Source organism: Anguilla rostrata, chromosome 8, assembly GCF_018555375.3.
Source record: "Anguilla rostrata isolate EN2019 chromosome 8, ASM1855537v3, whole genome shotgun sequence".
NCBI classification, from domain to species: Eukaryota; Metazoa; Chordata; class Actinopteri; order Anguilliformes; family Anguillidae; genus Anguilla; species Anguilla rostrata.
The window spans coordinates 22,691,623-22,704,720 of NC_057940.1; the positions used below are offsets into that span (position 1 = coordinate 22,691,623).

Here is a 13,098-nt window from a genome sequence, read left to right on the forward strand (position 1 = left end):
TATTGGCACTTTAATGAGGAATATAAATATACAAACAACTCCTTTATCCTGCAGTGAAACATCTGTGCTATCAGCAGGGATTATCCTCACATGCAAGCAGTCCAAGGGACATTAACCCTAACTTACCAGAATCATTGCAGAATCGCAATGCACTGTATACACTGCAAATACAGTGAAAGTTGTGAAAAAGCTTATTAATGTGCAAATCTTGAAGTCCTTCACAACTGAAATTGTGCAGTCAAACTGAAATGGTCGAAACTGAATTTTTCCTGTTATTACAAACCCGAAGAGCCATTCCCCTATGTAAAGGCAGTTGTGATTAAATACGAGTAAAGCAACAATCGTTTTCCAAATTTACCGTGAGAAATACTGGGATTTAAAAAATCCCTGGCTCAATGTCATGCAGCTAAGGGCATGTTTTTACAGAAAGAAGCATGTCTATAACTAAGAACAGAACGCTTCTAAAGGCTGTGCTTTATCATTATGGTGAGAGGTAATTTGGGGTGATGTGAAAAAATGCTTCATTAGTTTCATAAGCAAAGAGTACATCGCACCAATTATGTCCAACAATGCAAATCACTGAAAGGAGATTAAAACACAATAAATCATGCTATGAAATATGTCTGACCCCCTAAAGGGCTAAAAGCAAGGTTATCTTTTCTGTATCTGGCACCAGTTCCCTAACCTTAGTCAGAACATTTCAGCTATGCCCAAAAGCAACACAATGAGATCACTGTGTCTTTAAATTCCAGCAATAATCAGGTTCAATCAAGTTGAAATCAGTCTGTTCCCAGTTTCCACGCAACTTGATTCCTTCGGCATATTGTAAACGGGTGGAATTCAACTGAATGAAACTACTATCCTAAATGTGATTAACATTTGAAAAGTTATTGTAAATCCTGAAATTGACTCATTTACTATCCTTAGAACATTAGTATTGAACTTGAAATTGTTTATCTTTCAGTCAGTCGGTCTTCAGAAATCTTCATAAAAACACCTGAACTTTCAACCAGCTGACTGGACCAGCAATTTTGGCCAATTTCAAATGCCAACAGCACACCATAGGATAGAGATACAGACAAAATGACAACACATATTGAAAGATGAAGTATTGAAGAGTAATTTCCACTATAGTTTTGATTTTGTTCGTAAATAGCTTTTTGGCTACATTCCAAAGAAGACATGTTGTAAGTTTAACACAGCAAAAAGGCTGGTCATGCCTATTTCAAATGCCATTTACAGGCCATAGGATAGGAGTGGAGACTAAATGAAAATAGCTATTGAGAGCTAAGAGATTACAGATTTGAATAGAACACGTTTGTATTGTTAAGTTTTTTTAAATATATATTTATTTATCAACAAATCATGAAGTGAGCTTTGGAACACCCATGGGCTTAAAGGGTACGTTAGGTACCCATTAAGCCCATGCCAGACTTTTGACATATTTTGACAAATTAAACAATAAAAACATTAGAAATTGAATGAATTATTGACACTTCAAATGAGAGATTAGACTTTCATTATAACTAAAATGTTCTCACTTAAATTGGGGCAGTATACATTAAAAATGTCTGAAAAGTGGATTTGGTGGGCTTAATAGGGACGTTTACCCTACCTATATTATATTTCTGACAATTTTCTGATTCCACTGAAATTAATTTATGCAAGAAACGACAGCACTATAATAGAATTATACAGAAAACAGATACAGGAATATGAGAGTACAGAAAATAGGTACAGGAATACTAATGTACAGAGAACAGAAACACAAAACAACAACAACAAAAGAACAGGCTCTGGGTGAAAACAGGAGAGGTATCCAATTCAGATATCCAATATTTTTCTATTGGTATTTGCAGATTCCAATATATAGAGGGATTTGCTTCAAATCCAAATCTAGCCTAGTGTATTTTTGCCTCCTCAGTCATGGTACAGTGCAGTAAAATCTCAAATCTAATATTTGATTCAATATCCAATGTTATTGGGATGTGAACATGTTCTTGGTACTGTAGAATAACAGTTAAAATGGCACTGCCTGCACAATCATGAAGTGCAGTTCAAATGGCACTGCCTGCACAATCATGAAGCGCAGTTTCAAGATTTCATTTACCATACTAATTCCCTCATTTCACATTTTAATAGCATAAGTTTCACAAAAATATTCCCCCTTCTGTTAAGAAGTTAAACAAATGGGAAATACCATTTACATTTTTACAACAAAAAAACAGCATATGGTGAGAGGAAGAGTGAAATGTCAGTGAAAATAAAATGGATTGTGCGCTCAGTGAGTGAAGAGTGCAGAGGGTATAAATCTTAGTATTCCAGTGCAAAAAATGTTCACCATGACTGGCATAAAAAAAGTCTGAGAAGACATAAACATTCACCCAAAGTGCCAAACCCCGAAGGCTAGGCTAAACTGCGCACTGCAGAAATACCGTACTGGTGGTCTTTGCCAAATTGAGTAAGTTGAGAAAGGAAGAAACATAACTTCATAATGATATTAATGAATTTGTAGTTTTGTTGTTCGTTACCAAGACAGCTTGTTAAAAACGTCATAAAGCATTTTATTTGGCAAGACATGCAGCATGTTCCGTAGGGCGGCCAGCTCTCGAAGCGAATCCCACCCATTCGGCTGGGGGTTAAAATCCCACCATAACACCGAGCTGTGATCCCTTCTCTATCACTAACCCTCTCTGCCTTCCCCCGAGTAAAAATACATAAGGAGGGCAGACTGCCCCCTCCCCTGTAAAACTATCAATAAATACATGCTTTACTGCATTTAATAAATAGGCTGGGCTCTGCGGCCATTGCACGTTTGACCCTGACCCACACCATGAGCTGACAATGATGGCAGCGAAGCACTGCCGGCCCCGGGCCCGCTGGGGGTAGTTCAGCTAAAGGGGGCCAGGGTTCCAGGGGTTAACAGTGAGAGGTGCCCCTCCCCTGAAATCTGCATTAACGGTCCTGTCATTCCGTGTGACCTGTCCGAGTGAAACATAGTTGCTGGCATGCAGTTAAATGCATTGGATTTGTGCATGTGCTTAACTGTAGTTCTGCTCACGGCTGCAGTTGGCAGAGCAGTGATTTCAAAGGTGCTTTAACAGAACTGGGGGGGTCAACAGAAAAAATGCTTTCTGTGAATTTTAAGATACTGAGGGAATAATCACAGTCATAATGTTTAAAAAGCTTGAGAATTTTGGTTCTCTGCTCACCATGGGTGCTTGATCCAAAACTCATAAATGCAGACGGGAACAGAACATTACAAGACAAAACTGCAGCAACAGAGCCTTACATAACTTTGTTTTGTGTACAGTTTGTCATACTGAAAAGTCATCAGCTGAGCAGAAGTAAGACAGTACTTGATATACGGTCATATAAATTCAATGTACATGGATACATTTATCCTTTTTAACTATTTAAGATTATCCTATTTAACTGATTTTAAAAGTTACGCTCAGTTCCTGTGTGCAGGATAATCTTATATCCTAAAGGCTAAGAAATGACAGTAAGATGCCAATGAACAAAGAAGGCATCTCACCAGAAAGAGATGAGAAATAAGTTACGCAAGACTGGATTTCACATCTACTTTCCACCGTGCTAAAGTGACACTAATTGCTGCGCTCACTTAAAAAAAGAAATCGCAGGTTGTCCGCGTACGGTAGACAAGAGTATCGGCTGTCTGATTACGCATGTGCCACATGTGTCGCTGAATGCGACGAAAGCAAAGCTGGGTTAAAAGATGGAAAGAAAAAACCCACGCAAGCAGAAAGCTTCCTGTCGCCCCAGTAAGTGATCGCTTTCCTCTCACGGTTAACACAAGAGTCAGTTCGCACTTGGCTTCATCAAACGAAAGTTTACACTTCCTGACTGCCTCGTTTCACCGCAGTCGACCAAACAGCTCTAGAAAACCAGAAAGCAAATCTCTCTCACACACACAGATGCCATTGGTTCTGTGATTGCAAAGTGTTATGAAAAGCATAAGAAAGACAAGAAATAAAGTTTGCATACCATACAAATATCTTGTAGCAAAATGACAAGGACTAGAAAAACCTGCAGTAAGAAATACTTAGACCATTCTCAAAAGACAACTGAAGATTAAGCACAACTGACTGATTTTCCTTCTCCAGTAACAGAACAGTCATGCTGTGATCTATACTAGTTTTGCTAAACAAAAGAATAATTTATAAAAAGATTTATAACAATTCAGGGACCACGATTGTGCTGTCACATGCACTGCATGTTGTGTCCAATATTCTTTTGTCGCATGTTGGCCATATTTCTTAAAATAAGACAGCAAAATGTATCAATCAGAATTAACCTGCTAAAATCTGAGTGCTTCCATCAGAAGACTGCAAAACAACAAAGTTAAGAATCAATAAATGTCCTTCCTAGGTTATAGAATGGAAACACACTATCCGCACCTATACAACACTGGGAGCTGAGCTTCAAGATTTATTAAAGAATCACCAAAGTGACACAAATCCTTTTACAAGCCAGTAAAAATAATACTGACAGCAGCTGTATATGCCACAGATGTTACTTACTGTATGCATATGCGTTACTTAAAGGAAAGCTCCAAGCTAAAACACCGACATTGTTAATAAACTTGCAGCCATGATGTGACATTCATTCCAGGTTTTATTATCTGCTATTTGTAAATGGTAAATGGATGGACTGAATTTATATAGCGCTTTTATCCAAAGCGCTTTACAATTGATGCCTCTCATTCACCCATTCACACACACACTAACGGTGAAAGGCTGCCATGCAAGGTACCAATCAGCTCGTTGGGAACAATTAGGGGTTAGCTGTCTTGCTCAGGGACACTTCGACACGCCCAGGGCGGGGGATCAACCCTCCGACTGCCAGACAACCGCTCTTACCTCCTGAGTTATGTCACCCCCAAATTTTTGTAATATATCTTACTTTACTACTATTACCTGGGCAGCGATATCACCAATATGCAAATCCTAACAATGTCAAAGTGTTTTAGGCTGGAGTTTTCTTTTAATTAGTGTTTGAATGTTCATAAACTCACCCTGCTGAGTGATGAGCAAAGTTATTTATAGTTGCGCCTTTTCTGCTAGTTCTTATTTCTATACTATTTTTGAAATTCCTTTACAATTCAGTTCAGTAAAGTTTCACTTTAGTGTTAATCCGTCTGGGTTTCCATGTGCCATTTAGTTCTTATATTATATTTTTTTGTGTCAGTTAACGTGCAGTAAGAATCGAGCACCTTAACAGATAGTGGAAACATCAACAGCAAATGGATTCATTGAAATTTGGTTTTAAAGTATATTAACAGTATATTCATTTGCTCAACACCTTTTTACTGGTACATTTCACAGAATAAAATGAAAAACAAACTGAATTTAAAACCTGCATGACAAATTAAGACAGATCTTTTCAGCCACAAAATTCAGGATTAAAAGCTCATAACAACCAAGTAATGCTACCATGTACCTAACAAAATTTCTGGTGAATTTAGATATAGGCACTCAGCGTGAAAGATAAAATGCTTTGTCAATAATGTATTCAAAGTAAACCCAGGCTGAGATTGTTCTCACCAGGCTTTGGTGGTTGTAAATGTTTGATTGTCATTTTTAGGAAATTCGTTGGAATGAAAATCACAAAAATGTCGGTTTTTACAGTATTTATTGTAAAGCCAACAGCACCGTCGGCATTTCACTATGCACTGCAGCTGCTGCTGTGTTTGGCATCAACATACAATGTTCTTCATGATACCGGAAGTGAGCCTTAAAACTTAGAACATTATGAAAACAAGCCTGCCTATATTATTGGAGTTACTTCAATCTGTTTCTGAAGTCTAAGCAGCATGTCTTTTCATGTGCAGCAAATATGTGCATAGTGAAATTTTGACAGTGCAATTAAAATCAGTTTATTGTTGTTACTGAGCCAAGAGAACACAATGGGGCCCCAACAAGGGAGAAGTGCAGGCAAGAGGGAATGCTGGAAGCTGTGAAGTGTAGGCTAAATCAACAATGTTAAAAAATCAGTCAGATCTTCGTGTTCATAACATAAAAGCTGGCATAATTTGGTCACATTTTATTTGAGGAGTAGCCACATTGTGGCAACACAGGCACTGCATGAATTTTTGAAGGTTTAAACTTGCTTTTAGCCTCTGTCAGTCAAATAGGGTGTAGGCAGATACTGTATTAGTTATGAATGCTTATCAATGCTTATGTAAGTTTCTGAAAACTTTGTGCATGTAACTGCACATCTAGCTTATGAGAAACCTCTTTGAGCACAGAATATATTAGAGGCTACTAAATACACAAGTATAATTATTGCATTATATTCCTGGACTACTATACTACTATCATTATATTATACAGTGTATGTATATATTTTTTATTTTTCCAATTACGTGTTGATGCGTTTCCCCCATTAGTAAAGGCAGCCTTTACAGGGTGCAGGCAACTAGTAACTCTTAAATCCCCCTTATTTCTATTAAACAAATAAAAAATACCAGTAATAACAAAATTACTAGTGTTATTATTTTACGATTAACCTCAACTTATAGATGTGACAAAATGCATTGAACTACATGAGTCTAACTTCAGAAAGAGTGCCAAAATGGTGTAATGGGGAGCACAGATTCTCAGAAGTCCTTTGACATACTTTCAAACACATTACAACCTGGATAATAGACATAATTCTTAAAGGAGTACCATGGTGGTTGAACGTGACACTTCCCAGTTGTCTTCAGGCAACAACAAAACAAATGTGCATAATTTTTTAATTCTTCAGTCATTTTAATGCACTTTAAAACGTATTTTTCTAAGCCTAAATTTCCCACGATAAAAATTCACCCGAACCGTCTGGGCGTGGTAATGAGAACTGTCAGTTAGCTATGATTGACAGACCGTGCCCCGTTTCCATAGCTACCCCCATGATACGCGCTCTCTTTGGGAGACTGAATTTTCACAAGCTAGCTAGCTTAGTAGGGCTAGTATATCAAATATCGGTAGATAGCTAAGGTAAGGACGTTGACTTATATCCAATTATAATTTTTATATCTAGCTAGCCAAGTTAAGATAAAAGCACAACTATAACGTCCTCATAAAAGCAAACTAGCAAGCTAACGTTATCGATAACATTGTCTTATGAAAGCAAACCTCCTAGCTAGCTAACGTTAGCTAGCTAGCTAAATGAATATAACCAGAAATAATCTAAAGGCACTCTAATTTGAGTGAACCTAACGTTAGTCAAATATTTGCATTGTCTGAACAGCAGGACGGTGTGTGCTGTCAGATTTCTTTACGGGGGGTGGAAATGGGAGTAGTTACTGTATTAGTGACGTAGCAAAATGACAACTTTCTCAACCGGTTGAAAATAGGACGATGAATTTAAAACGCATATTTCTCCAAAAATACAGAACGGACATATTTAATACTTTGCTCATTGTGTTTCTTCAATGCCTCTTGTGCAAATAGCACATAAAACCGAGAAAGTGTGAAAATCACCATGGTACTCCTTTAAGCCCCAAGTAAAAGGTATGGAAGACATGCTCAGATAATAAGCAAGAGATATATATGTATATATTTTGCAGTGTCGCATTGTTTGCTAAGAGGAGCAACAACATTTTACCATTTTCTTTGGTCTCCTATGGACAAAAGTTGTCCATTGTCCAAGATGCAATGGAACCATTCCTTCCATGTTTCAGATGGTTTGATTAAACTTCAATCATGCCAATAGTCTGAACAACATGGCCACCAGTAGGGTCTTAATACTTCACATTCATTGCTTTCTGGAGTGTTCAGCTTTGTGGCTTGCTGGGCTTTAAGGTATAACCCCATGACAATGCATAGTGTTGGTAGATAGACATGGTTGACTTGCACCAAAAGTCAAAACTTAAATGGTGTTGATTGCTTGAAAAACATAGCCGCTATAAAAAATGTAATATTAAGCATTTTCAGCCATTTCAAGTTCAGTAACTTGATGTCATTTTTAACAGCACTGGATCCTACAGTTTTAGCTACATCCCTCATTTTCTATTTGGTGAAAGTTTGATGATGAATGTCATTTCCATAAAATCCTAAGGCAGTTAAGTTGAAACATATATCATGACACCTTCTCATCAACAGCATATGCTAATAACAGAGTTGCCCAGTCTGGCATGACACTCGCACTTTGAGCCTTATTCTCACGCTTTCACACTCCCATAAGAAATCTCATGCCAGATCTATTCACAGATGCATTAGACTGTCTTGACATACCTGCCCAACAAATTCATGTCTTATCAGTCATATTTATCTCGGCTCTACCTGCAGCTAATCTGCAGGACATCAACACAAAGTTGATTGCTGATTCACTGAAAACTCAAATGTGTTGGCTATAAACAAATAAATTGAAATTTTCTAAAAAGTTTTTATTTCCTTAAACCAAAGGTAGCAAAAGAAGTGTGCGATAAATGTAAGCAGGCGTGCACAATTTTCAAATTGAAGACCTCACTCCAGCCAGTTTACCAAAGCTGGCAAGCTCTCAGCAACTGCAAATCATTTTGATGCAAATCATGCAATGAACAAGCAGCAGTCGGTCTGGTTGTGGAATATAATAAGGTAAAGACTTTCCATTAAGCAAGCACATCAACTATGTTTTATTCAAATAAACAGATGTTGACGTTATTTATTCAAATTAATTATAATGAACACAAATCTACTAATTCTCAAACAAACTAGATTAAATCAGCTCAAATAACTTGAGAATGGTCTATATACGGCTAATTCTGAAACAAATTGATGTAATTAGTTAATAAAGTCAATGAAAAAGGTTCACATACAGATTATTCATAATAATTTCATAAATATTGTATTATATGTATTTAAAATGCATTGCTTTTTTAAAAATAACTGCGTAAATCAGGCCATTATTTGTTTAGTGTATGTTTGATTTATAAACACGCATTACATGGAAATTCATTGTTCGGCTTACATTAAAATGACAATCTAAATGGACGGGAATTTGATATGCATTTAAAATGCAGAAACTGTAAATATTAGGCCTAAATATTTGAGTGAAAATAAAAGTTAACTACCTGCACATTAAATAACTGCTATGACAGTCAGTGCTATCCTGGTTAAGTGGCTTGCTTGTGGCATGGTGATGGGTGATCTTTGTGGGTTCCTTCCAGTCAGCAGCCATTAAAGTCATGAGAACAAGGTGTGCAGAGTCTTTAATCAATCAATCACTCACTTAAATGAATCACTGGTGCTAAAATACCAGGAAAATTCCGGAACTGGAGTCACTCGCGTTCAATACCTTGATAACTTTATCTGTGGCCACCTGATCTTTATTTAGCCACTTCAATCTACCAAAATTTAACATTTTTCTTGTCTTTGAACAATCCTTAAGCCATAGTTGATAAAGGTACTTCAGAAAGGTATGATTTTGGCTAATGATGGCAGGTTATTCTGATATATCACTTCAAGCAACTAAAGATACTAAAGAGAAGTCCTGCATCCATTTCAATAAGCGTGCTTAAAACATCTAAAACATCACTTGTGCTGGTAGTATAAATAAAACACATTTAGAACTTAAAATAAACACTTAAAATTCCTTGAAATTTCACACTTAATTTATCAATTATTTTTATAATAGATGACTCCATTTAATTTGATACTCAACACTGGTTGATAACTTAAGAATTGTTTAACTGGTCATCAACATTACTCCAGTGGAGCACATTAATAGTTTCAAAAAAAACTTGTAATTCCTGATATTCTCACATGCGAGCACGCACGCACGCACGCACGCACGCACGCACGCACAGGATAAGTGGCAGTAGTACTGGGAGCCCCTGCTTACCCGCTGTGGTGGTACAGTCTGAGGTGGACTGGTGCCTCCAGAAGCTGATGGCGGACCTCTGTCGGCCCTGCAGTCGACTCAGTCTTTCGGCCAGACCCCCGCTGCAAGAACAACATGCGCCATTACACTCAGTTAATGAAGACAACACTCTCAATTACATTCTTTAAATCAACTGGAAATAACTGAGAAATCCAATGGGGGTTTCAAGTGATCAAAGTCTCAAAGAGCAACGATTTGGGAATTTTGGCCGAGAACAGGGCTGCCCAACCATGTTCCTGGAGATCTACCATCCTGTCGGTTTTCTTTTCAACCCTAATTGGGCACACCGGATTCTACTAATTACAAGCTTGATGAGATCTATAGCTGTTAAATACAGTGTGTTTTGTTAGGGTTGGACTGAAAACCTACAGGACAGTCGATCTCCAGGAACACTGTTGGGCATCCCTAGCCTTGAGCAAATGAAGCTCACAACGTGGCCACTCAGGGGTCTGCTATCACTGTGATTTTCAACAGAAAGATCGTAGTCATTTTTTGCAGTTTTGTAGTCTTTATAGTGCAATTAAGCAACAACTCACATCAAGTTACCTTACTGAATTTCCTGATGTCAAGGGATGGCGTACTCATTTTTAATTCGACATGCCTTGCCCTTTCTTTTTAGTTATCTGAATGCAAAATGCTCTGGTTAAATTTTGTTTTTTAAAGAGTATTCTCTTAATTAAATTCAGTGCAATTTAGACAGCGACCATACTAGATGCAATAAATAAGCAATTTCCAGTCACAGTGAATTTGCCCCTCAGCGTTACGCTGCTCTCAACACTCAAGTCCTATACTGAGGGGCACACTCCGTGTCCTACTTCTCTCAGTGCTAAAGTTGCATTCCCCAGTGTAACAGCACTCGGCATCATGTTCACAATATTTCAAACAGACCTTGTTAACATGAGGACTTTGCTGTCTACATGCGAAACTGCAGTTTGCGTCTATAGCTGTGCTGAAGAGGAGGGCCCAGGAGGGAGTCCCGCTATCAGCCCTGTGGGTCCCCTCACCTTCCAGCCCGGAGTTACTGCTTTCAATTAAAAAGCCATAGAGGACCGGCCCAAACGAGAGGGTCAGCCACCTCCGAAGAGACAGCAAGTCTGCCTGCAACAGGGCTGCCGTTACCGTGAAGCCTCCTTCCATTAAACTGATTCATTGGTAAGGCTTTTTCATACGAGCAGAGGTCGTGATTTACAAGGGGAAAGGGAACGGGAAGCTGGTAATTCATTGCCCATTACGCTTTGGCATTCTCTGCTTTCCCCGGAATAAATAACGCTTAGTGTGCAGTGCCCCTGAAGTTGTCATTTATTTTCAAAAGCTGTTAATGGAGACTTTACTGAATGCTTCCCTTGTTCATGGTGTTGATTAGTGCAATAATTTAGAGAAAACTTAAATCCTATCAAAGAGAACTTGCTTGCTATTTAGTTCTTCATTTTTGAAGTTAAGAGTGCTAAAAAATAAAAACATGTCTATTAGACTGCGGCCAGCATTTGTGAATTTGGCCAAGTAGACCCCACGTAAACACAAATATACTCAGAACGGAACTCATGTAGCTGCTCTGCAAATGCAGCTCAGACAGTGGGACTTACTCCACCCTTTCTGTCATAGATTAAACATGGAATTTTTCCAAGACAAAACCCAACATGAATCGTCTGCTTTTAATTCGATGCAAAGATTGATATGTAAAAGAAAATTACAATGTTAGTATTCAAACCAAAAAGTCATTTGGGATTAACATATTATTGGCTGTGATCAAATGACAGTTGGATTCTAATTCCATGAAATAAGTATTTATGCGTATGTACTACATCATTAAAAAACATGGCAAGGCTATGAGCTGTAGCAGAAAGCATGTGGCGTGTTAGAAAACATATTGCTTTTATTTTATTAGACTGCAGCATTCCATAAAATGCAAATATTTTTAGTCCCTGTATGGTTATCATTTATAATAGCATAGGGACTGGTTTAGGTAAAGATGCAATTATCTCCGTTTCAGGACTTATAGCTGAATTAATCTTATGGGGCCTGTTTCAGCAATATTAATAATGATAAAAATGCAGTAAATGTTTTGTTAAAAGGAAGTAAAATTTAAATTTAAAAAAAAAACTTGATCTTGGCAGCTGCTTCACTCTTAGTGTATATAGGGTCATACCTCCCAACAACCATCATGGCTTCCAGAAACAGGGAAGCATACTTTTTGTAAGAAGAATTTTCGAAGGGGAAAAAAATGGTAACCGAAAATATCTGGGGTATTTTGTGGGTTGGGGGGCTTATCGCAGATATAGTGCTTCTTTCTGACTACTAAAGTATTTTTTAAAAACTGAGCAAAGGTATATAATGAGTGACCATCTTACTGCAGTCATTTATATCATGCCCATAAGGTGAACTCTGCCGTGCTAAACCTTCCCCAATCCTGCCCATACGCACCATTGACCAGGTCCCCCTAGAAACCTGTGAGACAATCAAAATCCTAGGGGATGCTATCCAAAGCAACTTCAAATGGGATAAAAAGGTCTATCCTATGATCACTGTGGGCAACAGGAAAAACATATTGGCCTTGAATAAGCAGAAGCTGCTTGCTGAGATGATGAGCTTCATTAGGCACGGGATTAACAGTATTCAGGTTGAACAAATAAAGGCCATTTATACGTGTTATATGCTTTACACAACAGCTATGAAAAATGTTAGCTTGCAGAAGAAGAAAAAGATATGAGCATGACCTAAATGAGAACAATGAAAGGAGACAGGAAACCTCTAGTAGTCAGAAAATCGCAGAGACTATGTTCATGTGTGTTCTCTCCATGGCGCATGAATAAACAACACATCGCTTTTTGCAGTATCAACCGAAATTAAGCTTGGATTATTTATCCCTGGCACCTGCATAGAGGATTCTGAGGAGACTGCCTCCTGGAATTTTGTGCCGCCTTCACAAAATTCTGAGAAGTGTCGCCACAAAAAAAAAAAAACATTATAAATGCAAGTGTTGTGCATGGTGGATTTCTATCATTTGGAACTGCAATGGCGGCATTACTCTCATGTGACACTGAATCATACTCAGCACAATGCACCAGGAAAGGCACTGCCAAAGAACGCAAAGCTACAGGCCTGTATGCATGAAGTGCATGATCACACAACGCCCAGGTCAGTTCGCAGGGAAATCTTGTTTTCCTTTGCACCCAAGCACATCCAATATTTTCAAAAAAGTTTACTAAATGATATTAAATCAATTTAGTGTTT

The 13,098-nt window shown here is 38.0% G+C and overlaps 1 protein-coding gene across 1 annotated transcript in view; it reads right to left on the minus strand.

The window, feature by feature from the left end:
* Positions 1–13,098, minus strand: part of spidr (scaffold protein involved in DNA repair) — a 70,836-nt gene that overhangs the window by 43,613 nt on the left and 14,125 nt on the right. The window contains exon 7 of the mRNA XM_064345570.1: positions 9,829–9,929. Within this exon, the coding sequence (XP_064201640.1) occupies positions 9,829–9,929 (101 nt within the window). The remainder of the gene's footprint in view (positions 1–9,828; positions 9,930–13,098) is intronic.